The 18563-nt window shown below is 35.5% G+C and overlaps 4 protein-coding genes and 1 long non-coding RNA gene across 6 annotated transcripts; all 5 read right to left on the bottom strand.

The window, feature by feature from the left end:
- On the bottom strand, positions 111-3905 carry LOC18600005 (pentatricopeptide repeat-containing protein At5g18390, mitochondrial). 2 transcript variants are annotated; one of them, XR_001928063.1, is made up of 3 exons: positions 3730-3904; positions 1273-2799; positions 111-409 (listed from the first exon to the last, which is right to left on the bottom strand). XR_001928063.1 is itself a non-coding variant. In XM_018121447.1 (2 exons), the coding sequence occupies exon 2, from the start codon at positions 2720-2722 to the stop codon at positions 1355-1357; it is 1368 nt and encodes a 455-aa protein (XP_017976936.1). In that variant the 5' UTR covers positions 2723-2799; positions 3730-3905; the 3' UTR covers positions 111-1354. The 2 variants fall into 2 exon arrangements, 1 of the variants encoding a protein (XP_017976936.1); XM_018121447.1 differs by having other exon boundaries at positions 111-2799; positions 3730-3905.
- On the bottom strand, positions 5118-5951 carry LOC18600004 (germin-like protein subfamily 1 member 13). The gene is made up of 2 exons (XM_007030227.2): positions 5810-5951; positions 5118-5656 (listed from the first exon to the last, which is right to left on the bottom strand). Exons 1-2 carry the CDS (start codon positions 5934-5936, stop codon positions 5118-5120), a joined length of 666 nt encoding a protein of 221 aa, XP_007030289.1. The 5' UTR covers positions 5937-5951.
- Positions 7581-8725, bottom strand: LOC18599999 (germin-like protein subfamily 1 member 13). Its single transcript, XM_007030222.2, has 2 exons — positions 8391-8725; positions 7581-8261 (listed from the first exon to the last, which is right to left on the bottom strand). The coding sequence occupies exons 1-2, from the start codon at positions 8515-8517 to the stop codon at positions 7708-7710; spliced, it is 681 nt and encodes a 226-aa protein (XP_007030284.2). The 5' UTR covers positions 8518-8725; the 3' UTR covers positions 7581-7707.
- Positions 11139-12282, bottom strand: LOC18599998 (germin-like protein subfamily 1 member 18). The gene is given in 3 exon segments (XM_007030221.2): positions 11139-11745; positions 11747-11892; positions 12075-12282. Coding segments are annotated over 2 exon segments (474 nt in total). The 5' UTR covers positions 11819-11892; positions 12075-12282; the 3' UTR covers positions 11139-11343.
- Positions 13268-15458, bottom strand: LOC108662077. The gene is made up of 2 exons (XR_001927856.1): positions 14988-15458; positions 13268-13437 (listed from the first exon to the last, which is right to left on the bottom strand). It is a non-coding gene; the product is annotated as an uncharacterized LOC108662077 (long non-coding RNA).

Raw genomic sequence — 18563 nt, 5'->3', positions numbered from 1 at the left:
TGCGTCGTGAAGACCTACTACTGTTACTTTCTGTCTGCCCATTTGATCTGTCTTAGACCAATCCGTAGGATTTATAGCGAACATCTCAGATTGTATGGTTGAACTGGTTATTAGTGATATGAAACTCCTTGTCTTTGATTCTTGGAAAATCTCCCATGTTTATAAGAGATATAGTCACTCTTGTTGCCCATCTTCTTGCCTCTTGAGGAAGCAAAGTTCTAGGGGAAAAAGCGAAAGGTCAAAAGGGGACGAAGAGAAAAAAGAGAAGATATTACTTCCGAATGACAATGGGATGTGAGCTCTATTATAATGTACAGAACAAAGTGGTTTCAAAACTTTACTCCTCTCTGCAAAGGGATGCATAATTCCGATTCGCTCATCAAATTCTTCACTATTCCTTTGGTAAAATCTGCACAAGCATAGATCTCAACAAACTTCACAAGAAAGTGCAATATACAAGCACAACAGTGAGTTATAAGCAACTTGAAATCAGGAAGTATACAGCTGAAAGACAGCAAGGATATGCATGCAAACATCACTACCAAAGTCGAGATCAAGAACAAGCTGGATACCATGGAAGGTTGGAGTGTTTTAGTAACTATGTCATATTATTAAGTAGAGCAGTAGAAGAATGATAGGACATGAACCACACATTGAGGAAGGCAAGAATGCAAGGGAGCTTTGGAGCACTACTGTGATATTGTTTAATCCTTGCAAAACAATTTGCCTTTAAAAACTGAAGTTTTATTAAAACACACTGTTACACAATTTCCTCAGCCCGGCAGTGGTGAGCATAGTTTGAGAACAGTAACAACAATATAAATTATTATTAAGCATCTGCAGGTCTAGCGGTTTAGTTTCTTGAGCATCACTACTGGTAAAAATCAAAATAACAAACTCTTAATTCCACTAGCACATATTGCATGAAAATACTCACTGATTATCATTCACCAAACTGGTAATCCCACATTAATGATGGCGATAATTGAGCTAGAAATTGCTCTAAACTCCTATGAATTATCATGCAACAATGAATTGACAAAAATTTTCTTCTAAGGAACAGACCTCGTTAAGCAAGGATATAAACTTATATAACTGACTGAAGCTTAAAAGAGTGGAATATGAGAAATTCAATTAAAGGGAACTAATTCTGAGTGAGAGCTGTGTGGTAAAACTGAAAATGTATAACTAGAATGTGAATACCTAATAATTCTGAATTAAGAATTACTTAAACTAAAGTAGGCGAAAATGAATTCTGAAGCAGGAACCCACCTTTCAGAGGTTAGTGGCAACATTGAGCTGTCCAGCATTGTGACAACATAATATGGTATAATCTTCATTTTCAATGGCAGCCTCAAACACCTCGAAGGGAAACCTCCAACTGCTCTATCCGCTTAGCCAAATCATGCTTCCCACAATTCTTTAAACCATCAGTAACCATATCAAAGCATCTTGAAATTGGTGCCAGCCCCAACTCAGTCATCTCCACCAAATAATTTGCTGCCTCCACAAACCTGCCTCCACGGCCACACATTGTTATCAACATTGTATAGACTGGCCTATTTGGAGAATGACCCTTGACCTTCATCTCCCCAAAAAAGCTAAATGCATCATCAAACTGCCCTTTCCTACACATTGCTTTGATTATAGGTGCATACAGACTAGGAAATGGCCTATAGCCATCCTCAACTGAATTATTTAAAAGTCTAAAGGCCTCATCAATCCTACCCACCTTTGAAGCTGCAGGTATCAAAATTTTGTAAGTATTTATATCTGGACAAAGCCCCAATTTACAGACACTATGATACATATTAATACAAAAATCAACCTCCCCAGAGCTACAAATTGTTTCCACCAAAGAATTAAATGTTCCAATGTCAGGCACAAAACCCTCCTTAGTCATTCTCCTTACCATTTCCTTGGCTGATTCAAGATACCCTGCATTCAACAAACCTTCAACTAACAAATCTCGACCTCGAACGGGAGGATTGAACCCCATCTTACTCATCTCCTCCAAGAACTCTTGTGCCTCCCTCATCTTCCCACCAGAACACCATCCGTTCACCAGAATTGCATATGTCCTCTTATCCGGTACCTCACCTTTCCTGATCATCCTCCTAATTAGTGCATATGCCCCATGGAACATCTTCACCTCACAAAGTGCAAAGAGCAATGAATTGTACACACTAACAGTTTGTTTGCAGCCCAAACTAGTGCTTTTGTTGAAAACCTCCACAGCCTGATCCACGAGGCCGTTCTTCCCATACTCTTCAATAATAAAAGAAAGAGTATCACAAGAAAGGCTAAGGTTCTGCTTTTGCATTTGTTGAATGGTTTTCCACATGGATTCATACTTTCTATGGCGAATGAGGATCTTGACTAGCTCCTCAAATTCAACAGAGGTGGGGACGTAGTGGGAACGGGCCCAGGAGAAGAAGCGAAGAGATTCTGTAGGCGAGTTGGAGCAGGAACGAAGCACACGGAAGACAAGTTCAGAATTTACTGAAATGTTCATGCGGTTGAGAGTGCGCTCTGGATGCACTTCACGACGAACGGTGTTGGAAATGTGGTGGATAGCTGCAAAATAGTCATCTTTTGAGACAGCAGTTGTGGAAACAGAAGCAATTTGAAGGGAATTTGCAGAGGTTAGGGTTGTGAGGGAACAGAGAATATTCTGCGATTGTTTTCCATATCTGAGGAGGAGCTTCACAGAATGGAGCATTTGGGATAGAAATTACAATAGAGGAACATCCATTTTGCCCTTGATGCCAGCAATTGATCAAAGCAAAAACAAAAAATCTGCAATTTGAAATAATTTGTTAATATAAGAAAGAAGGAATAAACAAATACCCAACATATGTAGGAAAAAAGAGGATGCAAGTTAAGGTGATCCAAATCAATGGTGAAGCAGATTACTGTCATAGCTCAATAACATATAAGAGCAGAGAAAAACATGACCATTTTAAGTTCACTTGTATGGATCCATGGTTTTGCAATTTTAGCTGCTTAAAACCTAGCCCTCTAGGAGAAGAGAATTTTAAGAAGGAATTCAAGCTACGGGTGCAGATTAGCTTGGTCTATCATAGAATCAGGAGTCTAAACAAAGATAAGATTGAGAACCATTGTTCCCAGCATCTAATTCCCCCACACCAAACAGAAAAACATATAAATGTGCACTCAGCTTCAGAAAATGGCATTCCTGAAAAAACATCCTATATTAACAACATATTTTACCTCCAATATTGTATGGTGACTCCAATGTGTACATTTCTTATTCCACTCTAATGTTCATTGAAATTGAGCATATTTCCAAGTTTTCAACAACAAGGCACAATAGGTAAAGGGATTGAAAAAGAAGAAAAGAAACCAAATAACATACAACACAGAATGTCATCACATCGCAAACATAGTTTAAGCATTGGATACAGTTTAAAATAACAGAACCCAGTTCGGAAAAAGCAAAGCTTCAAATTTCAATACATGAAATGACATTTTCCAGGTAAAGCACTTATTTCATTCATCAAAAGCTAATACCCATTAATAAATTCATCGCTTTAGCCCATATTTGTAACTTCGAAAAACAAAGAAGAGGTTGAAAATCTTAACGAACATAGAAGAGAGATTTCAAGGGAGGGACTTTGAACAACCCATTTAAGTTACAAGCTTGGAAATTGGAAGATAAAAGAGTAAAGAAGGAAATGGTAACAGAGAATGGAAGAAAAGTCACACCTTTTTGCTGCCGGAGATGGAGATTGCAGAGCCAGAGAGAGTGAGAAGCCGGCTAGTTTTTTCGCAAAAGCAGAGAAAAAATATGCACTTTGGATCATTGGGCCTTGAACTGAGCCAAACCCATTTGAGAAATGGGTCTAACTTTAATGAGCTGATCAGAATGGAAAATTCCAATCTGATTCTTTATGTCATATATCTTATATTAATAAAAATTGGAATGAGTCTTCAATTTATAAATAATGGTTATTTTTACTTGATATACATGTTTTTTTGGATTAATAATATGAATCATAACAAATGATATCAAACTTATCTAATTTTTTACTGATATATCACTCTCATGAATGATATTAAAATTGAGATAGATTCAGATCAAAATAAATCTCTTTACGAGTGAACGAAAGAATTTGTGCAATAAAAACAATTTTAAGTATTTAAGAGGGAAAACAGTAATTCATGCTTTTGGAGATTATTGATAAATTCATATATTACCATATGCTAATAAATTTAGATCGATCATAGTATCATTTTTTACAAGGCGAGACAAATTCATCATTCAACAAATATCACATAATGACATTAATAAAATGTCAAATAAAAAGCCATTAACAAGAAGAAGAACCCAAAATGAAGCTGGGAGACACAAGGGAATCGAATCGTGCAAGAAAGAAGCATAGAATAGTGGTTAAATTAAAGAATTATTGGGCGAAAGTGACTTCAAATTCTGTAAATCCCTGAATTGCAATATGCTAAGAGTATTAGTAAAATGGCTTAATCAGTACCATCAATAACAGTATAAAGCCAAAGAGTATGATTCTTCAATTACATTTCTGTTGTTATTTAACTTATAAACAAGGCCACTATATCCAACTATCCATTGCAACAATAAAATAATAGTTTGAACCATTGACAAGAATTTTGACAGCCTAACAAAATAACAACTGAATACTTCCCTTTGTAATGATATGTTACTACGAAGAATGGGACATCAGACAGCCGCGGCTAGAATCTGTTTTGATTGCAAAAGAAAAAGAAAATATGGCTTCAGAATTTGAACTTTGGGGAGTTATCTTTGACACTGTATGGACTTGAAATAATTATGATTATAGTTACGTTTCCTGGTCAATACCCTGGAAACTTCTTTTTCAATGTAAAAATCCTTGGAGAGTTTGCGGCCTAGATTTCTGAACTGTACGTGTGCATTGGAGAATGATAAACATAGACAGAATGGCACACTACATTATGGAATTGTGCATTGAACTACCAAACATACAAAGAAAAGGTGAGAGGTACAAGATTGAAATGAGGAGGATGCACGGGAAAATATTCAAAGCAAAGCAGCAAAAGAGTGAATCCATATTGGTGTCGTCGATCAGTTGTTTTCCCTATCAGAACTGAGTTTGAAGAAATTCCACCACTTTCTTATCAAGTTTGAAGGCCTTAGCAAGTACATCAGGATTGATAGGTGGGTTGGAACCAAAGACAGCATTGGCAATAGTGATAACTCCTGGATTTTGGCTGCTGAGACCGGCAAAGGCAATGGCATTAGTTTTCCCAATATTGAACTGGAAGTGAATGAGACCAACAGGGAAAACAAACACATCTCCTGTCTTCAGGATTTTGGTGAAGAATTTATTATCCGGGTTTGATGTAACAAAGCCAACGTAGAGTGTACCCTTTTTTACAGCTAGGATTTCCGTGGCACGGGGGTGAGTGTGAGGAGGGTTTAGGCCACCATAAGGTGCATAGTCAATTCGAGCCAATGATATGCCAAGAGTGTTAAGTCCTGGAATTTGGTCAACATTGACTGGAGTAACTCTTGATCCCACTGCATTTGATGTGTTTCCTGCTTTGTCAAGCCCTGAAAAGAAGAAGTCATCTGCAGTGGCAAGTTTTGGATCCTTGCAGAACTTCCCATTTACAAATACTGCATGAAAGAAATTGGTGTTAGTTGATATCAATCCATGCAAAAAATGATGTCCTTATTATGTTGAAATATTACTCCTAAGCTAAGGTGCAAGCATTGGCGTTATAAGAAAATAACATAAAGTCCTAAAAAAAAAAAGAACTAAATGCATACTGGCGTGCTTGGTATCATTGAGGGCTACACAGAAGTCCTGCAGAGAGCTAGGATCTGAGGCTGAGGCTAATGAGAAAGCCAATGTCAATAGGGCAAAAACTACAAGGAAATTTTGAACTCCCTTCATAAGGATCACTCTGGTTGTATCTACTTCTATTTCTTCTTTGCCAATGATTGAGAGAGGGGTGAGAAACTTTGCATGGCAAGCAGGTCTATTTATAGATGGAAAACCAGTGAAGTGGTCCTCATTTATCTACTTAAAGCAGGTGAAGACTTGCTATGCCTCATTGGCTATTGATTTTATATTTTCAGGATGAATATATTCCTCAACAACCGCTTTTTTTTTTTTCTGCCTCTTTATTTTCTTAATCCTAGCATATCACTAGAATATTTCAAGGTAGGTGCATGGTCGTTCTTGAATTGGATAAATAAAATTTTATTTATCCAAAACAAAACAGGAAAAGCATGAAAATTTGTATCAATAGAAAGCAGTAGGTCAGCAGAAGACAAACAACAAGAAGTAATCCCAAAAGACAAAACCCCAACCAGCAAAAGAAAAGACCATCAAAATGGACAAACCATGGCTACAGAAAAAAAGCAAGAGAATTAATGACAGAACATGCCACAACTTAGGCTCAGGTTCTGACAAAGAACCTGAGTTAATAAGAGGCTTATCAACAACTTTTGAATCTTGATTCGCAAATGAACTTGGCTCTGATTTCAGCAGGAAGGCAGTGGAACAGAAAAGCTTCATCTTGGGAGCACTTAACCTGACTTGTTTGATTTATTTCTTCCAAGGTGTGATAAATTTATCCAACCAAGCAAGTCCCTGGATAATACCAGATAAAATTTTCCTTCCAAGTAACGTTTTAACTTTAAGCAAAACTAGTTCAATGTTTTTGGGATGATTGATCACTAGAATAACCATTTCAGCTTGTTAGAATTAAGCTGATAAAAGAACGAAGAACAGAACATTTCATTCATCATATTATGGTAATGGATCAAAGTCAATTCTGATACTATTTAAAGAGAATGATGTAAAAAAGTTAATTGAAATTGCTTTTGGAGTCATTGAGTTAAATTTCGATTGAAGTCATTACAAAATGCCCAATAAGTTGTCATGATGAAGAGGAGTGATTAATTGATGAATGGCTAGGTGACTTATAATTCTGTCACCCTTGAGTTTAAGATTGCAAGGGTAATCTAGAATTGTTTTATCATCTCCTGTAATCACAAGTACAAAAGAGGATGATCCTTTTATGCCATCCCTGTTGTTATCTGACTAATAAACATAATCTTTATATCCAATTAACAAATCAAAAGTAATTGTTTACCATTAACAAGAATGTTGACAGCTTAACTAAAATAGAAATAGAATACTTCTTTTTTGTTTTTTTTTCTAAAAATTTGTCAGAGATTGCAGGCACTCTCCATCTGCTCAATAGAAAGTAAGACAAAGGCCCCTAGTTTTATTCTATTCATATAGTTTAACTGATTATCCTTTATATTGATGCAGTTCATTGTTCATATCACATTTAAGTTCTCTAAACTTCTCTATAGTTCTATCTTGTAAGGTGTGGACGTTTCATATATATAATGTCCAAAATTGGTTTTCCATGGATTATTATGATGAATGGGAGGATATCATGCTAGAATCTTTTTTTTTTGTTCAAGTTATAATTAGCTATTGTATTGGAAAAACTTCATTTTCAATGTAATGTTACTCAAGTACTAAAAAATTTTAATATATAGAATGCTGAACACAGCAAAGGAGAGGTACAAATGTAATCACTTGATCCATTATTATTAGGTTTATGACAACAGCAAGGAAGATGGATGACACATTATTCGAAATAAAAAACTACCATATCTTATGGATTCATGACACATTATTCAAATTAATTGTTGTCCCACCAGAACCGGGACTGAAGAGAGGTAACAATATTCTTGTCCAGCTGGAAGGCCTTGGTGAGAACATCAGGATTGATGGGAGGCTTTGAGCCAAACACTGCATTTGCAATAGTGATAACTCCTGGATTTTGGCTGCTGAGACCAGCAAAGGCAACTGCATTAGTTTTCCCTATATTGAGCTGGAAGTGGATGAGACCAACTGGGAAAACAAACACATCTCCAGGGTACAAGACTTTGGTGATGAGACGATTCTCTGGGTTGGATGTAACAAAGCCAACATAAAGTGTGCCCTCTAAAACTACTAGGATCTCAGAGGCACGAGGATGAGTGTGAGGGGGGTTTAGGCCTCCGTACGGAGCATAGTCAATTCGAGCCAGAGATATGCCAAGAGTGTTAAGGCCTAGTATTTGTGCAACATTGACCTGAGTCACAGTTGATCCCAATGGATTTGATGTGTTTCTGGGGATATTGAGCCCTGAATAGAAGAAGTCTTCTGCCTTGGCAAGCTTTGGGTCCTGGCAGAACTTCCCATTTACGAACACTGCATCAATGAAAGTAATGTTCGTTAATTATGAGAAAAATATGGCTCGTAGTGGAAATTATAGTCATTGACATAAAATAATAATTAACATGAAAGTGCTGAAAGACAAAACGTAATACTATAACATACCGCCATCCTTGGTGTCATTGATGGCTACACAGAAGTCTTGGAGAGGGCTAGGGTCAGAAGCTGAGGCTAATGACCAAGCGAAGGCCAAGAAGGCAGAAGCTACAAGGAAAAGTGGAACTCCTTTCATTACAATTCCGATTGCAGGAAATCTATCCTACCTTGTGGAGCTGTATGCTACTACTTGGGAGAGGGATGAAAATCCTGCATGGCAGAAAGGTCTATTTATAGATGGAAAACAAATGAACTGGTCCTTGTTTCCTCTCAATGAAGTTGGTGACTACTGGCCATGTGCCTTTGCAACTAGTTATTTTCTATTTCGGGGATGAATCATTCTTCAACAACTACACTTTCTAGTCCCGTTTTCCTCATCCATGGCATGGATATTGTCGTGGAACAGGTCGTAATTCACTTAAGACTTCTATGTATCTTTCCTATATTTTTCTTTTTGGATTGAAGTTTTATACGTTGATTTATTCTGTGTTGTCTTTGTGGAAAGGAATGCTAGAAACAAGTTCATATTTGATAACCTGCTGTTGGGCTATAATTCTCCACATTATGAAACAGTCATAACTTATTTGCGACTTCTTTGAAATTACAAACATTTATAAAAAATTTGGATTAGGTAGCAAATGAATGTTTCCTAAGTAAATAAGTTTATAGATATTTAGGAAGTGCATCACATACCATCAAATATGAACTGATCATAAACAGTTTTACATAGTCTTCTTCATACCTTAAACTTTGTCCTTTTTTTTATTCATTATTTGAGTGAGATAATTTCATTTATATCTGGAGTTGCTGCAAATAGCCGGCAAAGTTTTGTCTGTTGAACTCAATTCCTTCCTTATAATTAGCATGATCTAAGAAGTGCTAATGAGACAAAAACTTATGCTACATTCAAGGTTTCTAACTAATCAACATATTATATAGTCTCAATTGACAAAGTCTAATCTGACATGTTCATGAATACTCAAACATATTACATCTGTGCTTATCACATTCACAACATTAGTAATTTCTTGCAAGTTCAATTAATCATGCTAGACTCAAACATCTTCAATTAGCCAAAAATTAATTAGGGCCGCTTTGAATTGATCTTAGAATTGGCAAAACTGTGGCTGGAAGAAACTGTTTCAAGAATTGTGGGTGATGACTCAGTTGTAACTCTCACAGACATGAATAATCATTGAGCATTGAGGTCACTTGGTGATTTCTTTATTTGGTGAACTAACCAGGGAAGCAACTGCTCAAAGCCAAATGGCAAAATAGCAAGTGATTAATTATCTTGCATAACATTATTAATGAACAATAAGAATAGTTGTTAAAAGTATTGGTAGGTGATAATGACATTGAGCTACAAAAAAATTATCAACAGATTATACTATGCAGATCCTGTTCAATGGATTGCAACTTGCAATTGTGGCCGTGTAACGTGTAATGACTCAAATTTGCCTAGTCAGTCTTTCAGACGTGAAAAAAAGAAGAAGTAAACTTGAATACTTCTGTTACTTCAAAGACTTTGAATCATATTTATGTGAGAGATCACATGTTATTATTTAATACAAATTTGTTGCTGACATTATATATGTATCCTTTGTAATTAATCAGTTTATCTTATGATGTGTTCTGAGAAGAGTTTCATATTTTCATGGCAGCTTCTACCTGTCATCAGATTAATATTAGGCAAAGAAGCATACGCAGTTAATTAGATGCCACAAGAAATGAAGAACAGAAGCATTTCTCTTGACATTTATAGGGACTTGTCTTTCAAATTTGTCATGACTCATGAGTTCTTGTAAGATCACTCAATTTTTAAAACAACTGAATTACTGAAAAAGGCAGAAACAGAAAAGGGAGTAAAGGAGCAAGTAACGAACATGTTGATTGTGCAAGGCCCTGAGCTAGCAGATGAAGTAGATAGCTATGGCAAGATGTAGCAGCAAGGGCAAGGCATTTGTACTTTAATATATGGACAAACTGACAGCTTCGGTTTAGGCTTATACACCAGTATTCAAGATCTAATTACATCAATAAGCAACTGACTTCACCGAGTCATAAAATCAATTCATTACAGATTTAACTCTTTAGTATCCTTATGGATATATTCCAATTCTAGATTGTCTAACAACTCATCAACTCGTCTGGCCATTAAAGAAAAAAAAAATAAAAAACCTTAGTTAGTCTCACAAGCATACTAAGAGAACGTTCTGCACCTCAACAACTCTGTTCTTTTTTTTTTTTTTTCCACCTAATATCTACCAGGTTACTCTACAAAGTGAGGGACATGCCTTGTCTTCTTAGTGATATTTTGGACACAATTAATTGGATCGAAGTTGAACGTACCAACTTATCTAACAGGCAAAGCATTTGGTTCTGTAGAATTCCACCTTCAGAATTATTTTATATGCAGTGTACCTCGCAGGGGAAGGCAGGGTTTGGGGTGTTGAATATGTAATTGATTCAACCCCAAGAGTCAGCAAATTAATATCCTGTTTAATTTTCACCCTAATCTGATTTCTCTGATTATAATGTTATGTTGAAGTTGTTCATATCTCAACCTCTTCATCAGACAATGTTTATCATTACTAGTGCACACCTCAGACCATTGGGTAATCAACCTCTTATTTTTGCACTATATTTTGACACTTGCAAAAGAATACAAAGTATATTGCTTCAAAGTTACTTGACTTGTTTCTGTAAAATTCTACCTGCTTTTTACCTTGTATACACATACGAGCATGAGAGAGAGATTGCAAATTGACGTATATATTATGATTTTTATACCCAGAATGATCACAAGGACAGAGGAGACTAGAGAGGTACATCATCAACCAGCCTGTTTATTGTATTACAGTAAGTAGAATAATATGATTTTTATGTAGAAAATTAATGGCAACATTATTCAAAACAAGCAACAAACTTCTGGGTTTTGATTTGGCTCTTAAATTAGTTTTTAATCTGACCAGAACCGGGACTGAAGATAGCTAACCACAGTCTTGTCCAACTGGAAGGCCTTTGTGAGAACATCTGGATTGATTGGTGGGTTTGAGCCAAAGACTGCCTTAGCAATAGTTATAACCACTGCATTTTGGCTGCTGAGACCAGCAAAGGCGACAGCCTTAGTTTTCCCTATATTGAACTGGAAGTGGATCAAACCAATTGGGAAAACAAAAACATCTCCAGGATTTAGGACTTTAGTGAAGAGACGGTTCTCCTGGTTGGATGTAACAGGACCAACATAGAGTGTGCCCTCCACGACCACTAGGATTTCAGTGCCACGGGGGTGAGTGTGAGGGTGGTTTAGGCCACCATAAGGTGCATAGTCAATTCGAACCAGAGATATGCCAAGGGTGTTAAAGTCCTGGTATTTGGTCAACATTGACAGTAGTGACATTTGATCCAACTGGATTGGATGTGTTTCCTGGCATGTTGAGGCCTGAATAGAAGAAGTCATCTGCTACTGCGAGCTTTGGGTCCTTGCAGAACTTCCCATTTACAAACACTGCAGGAAAGACAGGTTAGTTGATATACGTATATCATCCCATGCAAAAGCATAGTACCTTTTAGCAATGCTATTATATTATTAAAAAAATATTCCTCCTAAGCTAAAAGTCCTTCAGCTCAGGCATTGGCATCATGAATATAACATAAAGTCCTGAAAACATAATTAGACTAAATGCCTACCGCCATTCTTGGTGTCGTTGATAGCCACACAAAAGTCCTGGAGAGGACTAGGGTCGAAGGCTGATGCTAATGAGTTAGCAAAAGCCAAGAGGGTAAAAGCAACAAGGAAGCAGTGAATTCCTTTCGTTATGATATACCAGCTAAGCTTTGCTTACTTTGAGTTAGCTAGTTGTATGCTATTGGTTTTGGAGAAGAGTGAGAAACTTTGTATGGCAGGCAGTGCTATTTATAGATGGAAACCAATGGCTTTTCAAAAGAAAAAAAAAATAGATGGAAGCCAATGACCAGGTCAATATTTTCATTAACTAGCAGGTAAAGACTTTTCAAGAAGAATCATTAATTAATCTCCAAAAAAGTTTCACTCATTTATTCATTATGCTGGTTTTTTTTACTCAACCTTATGCTTACATTATTGAAAAATTGGTCTTGGAAGTTGTCATGTTTCTGTCTATGATGTTTTCAGAGTGTAGGTTGCATCTGAAAGTCAGGCAACCAATCTCTCGTTTGACTTTAGAATTCTGTTTCTATTCTTAAACTGTATGGGCTCTTATCCAATGGTATGCCTCTATACTATCTATCACTTTCCTGACATTTCACCATCCATGTTGAATGTTATCTAGAAATTGCATATGATTTTCCATCTTCTCATGCTAATTTCCTAAAACAGTACTAATTAATGATAGCAAGACTATTTCTTTCTTTTGGTGGCTTATTTTTTCTCCTTAATTCAATTAAGGTACTAAATGTGAATTTATTATTTATTATGCTGGTGCAACAGGCCAACAGATTTTACGTAGAACTCAATAAATTTATATACAAATTAATAGCATGATTCATGGAGCACAATTGCGATAAATTTACGTTAAGACTTAGAGCTTCTGGTTTTTTGGCTGAAGATATCTCAGGTTGAAAAGTCTATTCTGACATGTTCATAGATACTTAACCTATGACATGTATGCTTATTACTGTAACGACCCCTCCTCGATCGCTACCGGCATCCGAGAACTCCGGAGATTCCGTCAAGTCCCGAACAAGTCTGAAAGAAATTTCTCAATAACTCACTGTACACTTTTACTAAACCGTATTAATGTTTGAACCATATATATTTATAACATATATTCAACAACAAGCATAGCCATTGAATTTTGACTTTTAAGTCGTGACATCACAATTAAATACATTGGGTTCAAAAATCTCAAATTTTCGTTTATATCCAAACTAATATTCGTTTACATAGTAAAACCAAAGTACTATAACTCAACTTCTAACAGCGGAGCGACTCAGGATAAAATGCTATGAGATACCTTTACCTATTTGTGGTGAACCGAACGTGCTGATGATTACATGCTAGGCTGATCTTTGTCTGCAAAAGGGGAAAAAGAGGGGTGTGAGTCTCACAGACTTAGTGATCATTGGCTCCGTGAGTAGGGCGTAAATGAGAAACAAACAAACAACAGATCAATTGATATTAAAAATGCAGGATTATAAAAACAATTTATTTCAAATGGACGTTTGTGCCTTATATGAAAAACAAAGAATTTCTTATGTATTGTAATAATTTCAAGTGTTAAATCAACCAAGTAGATAAAAGTTTCCCCTCAGAAACAAATCAATAACCTTTTTCAAGACAATCATTTGAAATATTATTTTAAAACAATTGTACATAAAAGGATTTTCGCCGTCGAAATCAATTGACATTTTACTCAAATCAATTTAATAAATTCGGGCAAGCTCCCATGAAATCGAATGTTATTTAAACTTATACATAAATCACAAATCACCTTGTATGCGAGGAGTTAAAATTCATTTCATCGTAAAAAAAAGAGGAGCTATGGAAAAACCGTTAAATTTCGTTTTCACCATGCAAAGAGATATGAGTTTGAAATCCAGAGATGCCACTCTCGAGTAGGGAATGAAAATAAACCCGTGGTCCCGCTACCACGTAATAACATCCGGGAGCATCGCTTCCACCGGATTCCCATGTGCCATGGCAATCTCAACGATGTTGACTGACATCGGAGAATCAAGCGGTCACAACCGCGTATCACTGATGGCCTAGCCACGTATACATATATCACAGGCCATAGCCCCCGCCATGCCTAACCGCCCGTCGACAACCCGAAGGTTCTCTAGCTAGAGTTCACTCGTGCACGAGGGTCACACTTAACCGAAGTGACAACCGGCCTACTCTCGAGTCTCTTGTTTATAAATCCATTTTAAAAATTTTGTTATGTCCTTGAAATCTCGTTTCAAAATTATTTCCAAACATTCAACATAACATATGATAAAATCTATAATTTTCTCAAAATATATTTATGCATGAATTTCAAAACAATAATTCGCATGGTGATAAGCAATATAATCATAAATGCACACTGCATAAATACAAGACACAAATTTTGATATAAAACAGTGTGAAAAGACTTGTTTCCTCATTTTCAAAACACTTTACATATAATTTATACACACACATATATATATATATATATATATATATATATATATATATATATATTCAAAATGATTTCTAAACATAATTTGCAACCACAATTTCCTAGGATTGCTACCAGCACATGCTATCCACAATTTTCACGTTTAAAATAAATTATACGCATAGGTATATATTTACAAAAATTTTAAAATTAACAGCCCCTACTCACCTCACAATAGCGAAATTACTATGTCGTTATTGATTCATACGTGTGTATAATTATTTCTATTTGCCAATCACGTACTTCGTCCGACATGCTTTTACGATAAACTTTCCTAGCAACAATTTAAACTCAATATACTTAATCACACACTTGTATGAAGAGCAGCTTAATAAAAATTCCTTAACCAAATTGCATATTTTTCATTCAAAATATACACAATATTAAACCACCTATAAACCTTAATATAATATTAACTTACCACTTTTTTTCTTTCTTTCTTTTCCCGTTTCTTTCTCTCTCTCTTCTGCTCTTTTTTTTTTTTACCATATTTGCAGCCACCATCATACCTCCTTCACTCTCAACGCCAGCCACAGTTTCGTCCTTTCTCTCTCATGGTCGACAGCACCCCAAAAACCCAGCTTCCTCTCTTTTCCTTCCTCAAAATCCAGTAGCACAAAGCCCCTTTTTCCTCTCAAAAATCGACAGCACACAGCCTCCTTTTTCCTCCTTAAATCGGCAGCAAATCAGCCCCCTTTCCTCTCTCAAAATCAGCTCCTTTCCCTTTTTTTTTTTCTCCGTAAGTGGCTGTCGGCAGCAACATGAGAAAATAAATTTTTCTTTCTCACCAGCTCTCTCTCTCTCTTTCCCGTTTTGTCTCCTCAAAGTTCAGCCTTTCTCCCTTTTTCTTGTTATTCTTCCCGACCATCCTTATCCATTTTGTGCTTGTCAACTATATTTACTTATTTATTTATTTGTTTATTTAGTTTTACTTGGCTGACCTCGCACCATCATTTCTTCCTCCTTTATTATTCATCAAATGGCCGGCCCCTACTAACTCAATTCATCAACTTAAAAAAAAAAATATTTTTTAACTTATTTATTTACCACATGGGCGGCTGCCCACTCCACCTTTGTTCCATTTTTTTTTCTCCCATGTGGTCAAAGTAAAGTAAAAAAGCCATGCTTCATTTTCCACCCGTCCTACCATTTCATTATTCATCTTTTCTTTATTCATTTCATTTTATTTATTTATTCATTTATTGTTATTATTATTAGTAATATTTTAATATTATTTTATTAAATAAAATATTATTTTATTAAAAAATTTTTTTCCTCTCATATCGAAACATATTATTATGTCCCGTTTCACTTCCAAATCACCTTTTAACGCGTTAATTTATTTTCGACGAAGATATTATTATTTAATTATTATTTTCACGTGTACGAAATATTTTACTTTGGAGCATTCCTTTACTCCTTTATCACTCTTTAGCACATAAACTCGCATCAATTATTCCTTCGTCTTACCGGGACTGTTATGTTAACTATTATACGAGGGTGCAGGGTGTTACAATTACATTGAAAACATCAATTTCTTGTAAGATTAATTAACCTTGCTTTACCGCTACGTATTTGTTTTATCATTTTGACCACTTAGTTAGCATGACTGGACTGGTGTAGAACTGATGCTGCAAGAAATAGTATGAGAATTGTCGATGAATCAGTCGAAACTGATATGAATTGAACATAACTTGAGTATTGAATATTATACACAGATACTTGCTCTATGAACGTTGAAGAGGCTTTGGTGGTTTCTATATATGTTTATTAACTAATCAGCAAAGCACATTGCTCAAAGAGGGGCGACGAATATATTGGTAGGTAAAGCACAACCAATCTCATGTCAAGGGGACTGCAACATCTAAGACTGATGTTCACAGCCTACTTAATTTTCAGAAAATTTTGTGTCTAATGACCCAATTGTTGCGTAGCTAGTCTGGCAAGAAAGTAAACTACTTCTGGGACTCGTTCCCCTCTTTGTTTAACTGTTCACCAGTAATTGTTCAAGACAAGGTTGGTACTGACATTAGGTTTCTGGTATCAAATCAATCTTCATTCCAATTTGGCAGTTTCTACTTTACACAGTTTTTTTTTTTTTTTTTTTGTCTTTTCAAAGAAGAGTTTCATATTTTCAGGCTCAATTCTTTGGATAGAGCTGTGGACAAGTAGGGGCAAAAGAATCTGGTTTAATTATTATATGCCAAAAGAAGTGAGAACAGAAGCATTTTTCTTGACACAGAAATTGTTTTCTTAGATAAAAAAACATGAAAAAAATGGATTGAAAGGTTGTCTTTGTCATGAGTTATGACAAATGAGTTCTAGTAAGCCAATTCAACTATAAATTAAAAAAAGAAAAGGTTCAAGTAACTATAACTTTGACCACGAGGAAGGTCTCAAACTAACTGCTTTGAGTAAATAATCTGATATAATACTTGCTGCAGCAACAGCAAGGCATCTTTCATGTAAATGGATTAGTGTTCGCAGTAGGTTAATGCAACATTGTCCAAACTCCAAATTTTTAGGTCCTTATATAAGAAGAAATTGACTTTACCAAGTCATATCCAATCATTGCAGAAAATTCACACTTCTGGAAAATCCATGCGAACATTTCAATCTAGATTGTCTAACAACTCTGTAAGTTAGCAGAGAAGGTTCAGCTGCTTAACAAAATCTCTTTTTTTTTTTTTTCTAAATTTTTTTATATGCTGATGAGCAACAACCTTATTGGTAAACCTCAACTGACTTGCAGCACACCACCAAACACAGATACAACTTAAGTTCTAGCCACTAGGATAGGAAATTGATCCCAATCCCCAAATAGTTTGCAAATTTACAGAATGTACTTGATGAGCCCCTTTTCCACTAGGCTAAACCCCAACAGTTAATCCCAATATCAACAGAGAGTGTTGAACGGGTTTAAAGCTAAGGCATAAAAGGACTAATAGTTCTTGGTGATATACATGCAATGATGCAAAATTGAATTGGGCCAATGCTACAGATACCAACTTATTTAACATGGTTTGAGGTTCCTGGTTCAAACATGGGTACTAATCTGACATGATTATGTCATATTTTTGGCAATTTTTTTCATTAGGTTTGAGTATCTAAGTATTGTGTCTATGTTGATTGAAGTTGTCCAAAAAGTACTGGGCATGATCATATTAGGGTAAAGTGTAGAGTCCATGAAACATAGCTGCCAACTATAACATATGGGATTGCAGAACTCCATCTTCATGAGTAAATGGGACGGCTTATGACTTGTTGGTTAGTCATTTGTGTAGTTCACAATTGGAACAAGAAAAATAATGGTTTGTTTTCAGGTTTCTATGCACACTACAAAAAATCATTGTATTTCCAACGAAAAAAATTCCGTTGAAAATTTCCAACGGAAAAAATTCCGTTGAAAATTTTCAACGGATTTATAACGGATTTCCAACGGAATTTAATTAAAATTTTTAAATACTTGTTCCGACGGATTTCTAACGAATTTCTGTTGAAAATTTTTCAACGGAAATTTTCGTTGGAAATTTGACTTGTACAACACACACATATTACTGTTTAATATTTTCAACGAAAAATTCCGTTGGAAATCCGTTGGAGCTTTAAACTTAAAAAAAAAAAAAACGAGTGTAATCTTGATAGTTTCCAACGGAATTTTTCATTGAAAATCCGTTGAAAATTTCATTTTCAGAACACACGTTTTACTGTTAATTATTTTCAACGGAGTTCCAACGAAAATTTTCCCTAAATATTTCCTATGTAATCTTTAACTTTTCCAACAGAAAATTTCGTTGGAAAAGTTAAAGAGTCAATGATGCATTGAAAAAAGTAACTTTCCAATGAAATTTCCAACGAAATTTTTCGTTGGAAAGTAACTTTTTAATGCATCAAAGCGTTTATGACTTTTTAAACTTTCTAATGAAATTTTCCGTTGGGAATAGTCATAATTTTTCCAATTATAAATTTAAATTTTATAAATTTTATTAATTATTTT

Source organism: Theobroma cacao, chromosome 5 (genome assembly GCF_000208745.1).
Source record: "Theobroma cacao cultivar B97-61/B2 chromosome 5, Criollo_cocoa_genome_V2, whole genome shotgun sequence".
NCBI classification, from domain to species: Eukaryota; Viridiplantae; Streptophyta; class Magnoliopsida; order Malvales; family Malvaceae; genus Theobroma; species Theobroma cacao.
The sequence above is the reverse complement of the archived record's forward strand: the minus strand, read 5'-3'. Positions and strand labels throughout refer to the sequence as shown.

What these genes read in the sequence shown, in the direction of transcription:
- LOC18600005 (XM_018121447.1), bottom strand. Translation starts at nt 2,722, where the DNA reads ATGCTCCATTCTGTGAAGCTCCTCCTCAGATATGGAAAACAATCGCAG.
- LOC18600004 (XM_007030227.2), bottom strand. Translation starts at nt 5,936, where the DNA reads ATGAAGGGAGTTCAAAATTTCCTTGTAGTTTTTGCCCTATTGACATTG. An exon ending in CAATGATACCAAGCACGCCA is followed by an intron (nt 5,657 to 5,809) that starts GTATGCATTTAG and finishes TCTTTCATGCAG; the next exon opens with TATTTGTAAATGGGAAGTTC.
- LOC18599999 (XM_007030222.2), bottom strand. Translation starts at nt 8,517, where the DNA reads ATGAAAGGAGTTCCACTTTTCCTTGTAGCTTCTGCCTTCTTGGCCTTC. An exon ending in CAATGACACCAAGGATGGCG is followed by an intron (nt 8,262 to 8,390) that starts GTATGTTATAGT and finishes TCATTGATGCAG; the next exon opens with TGTTCGTAAATGGGAAGTTC.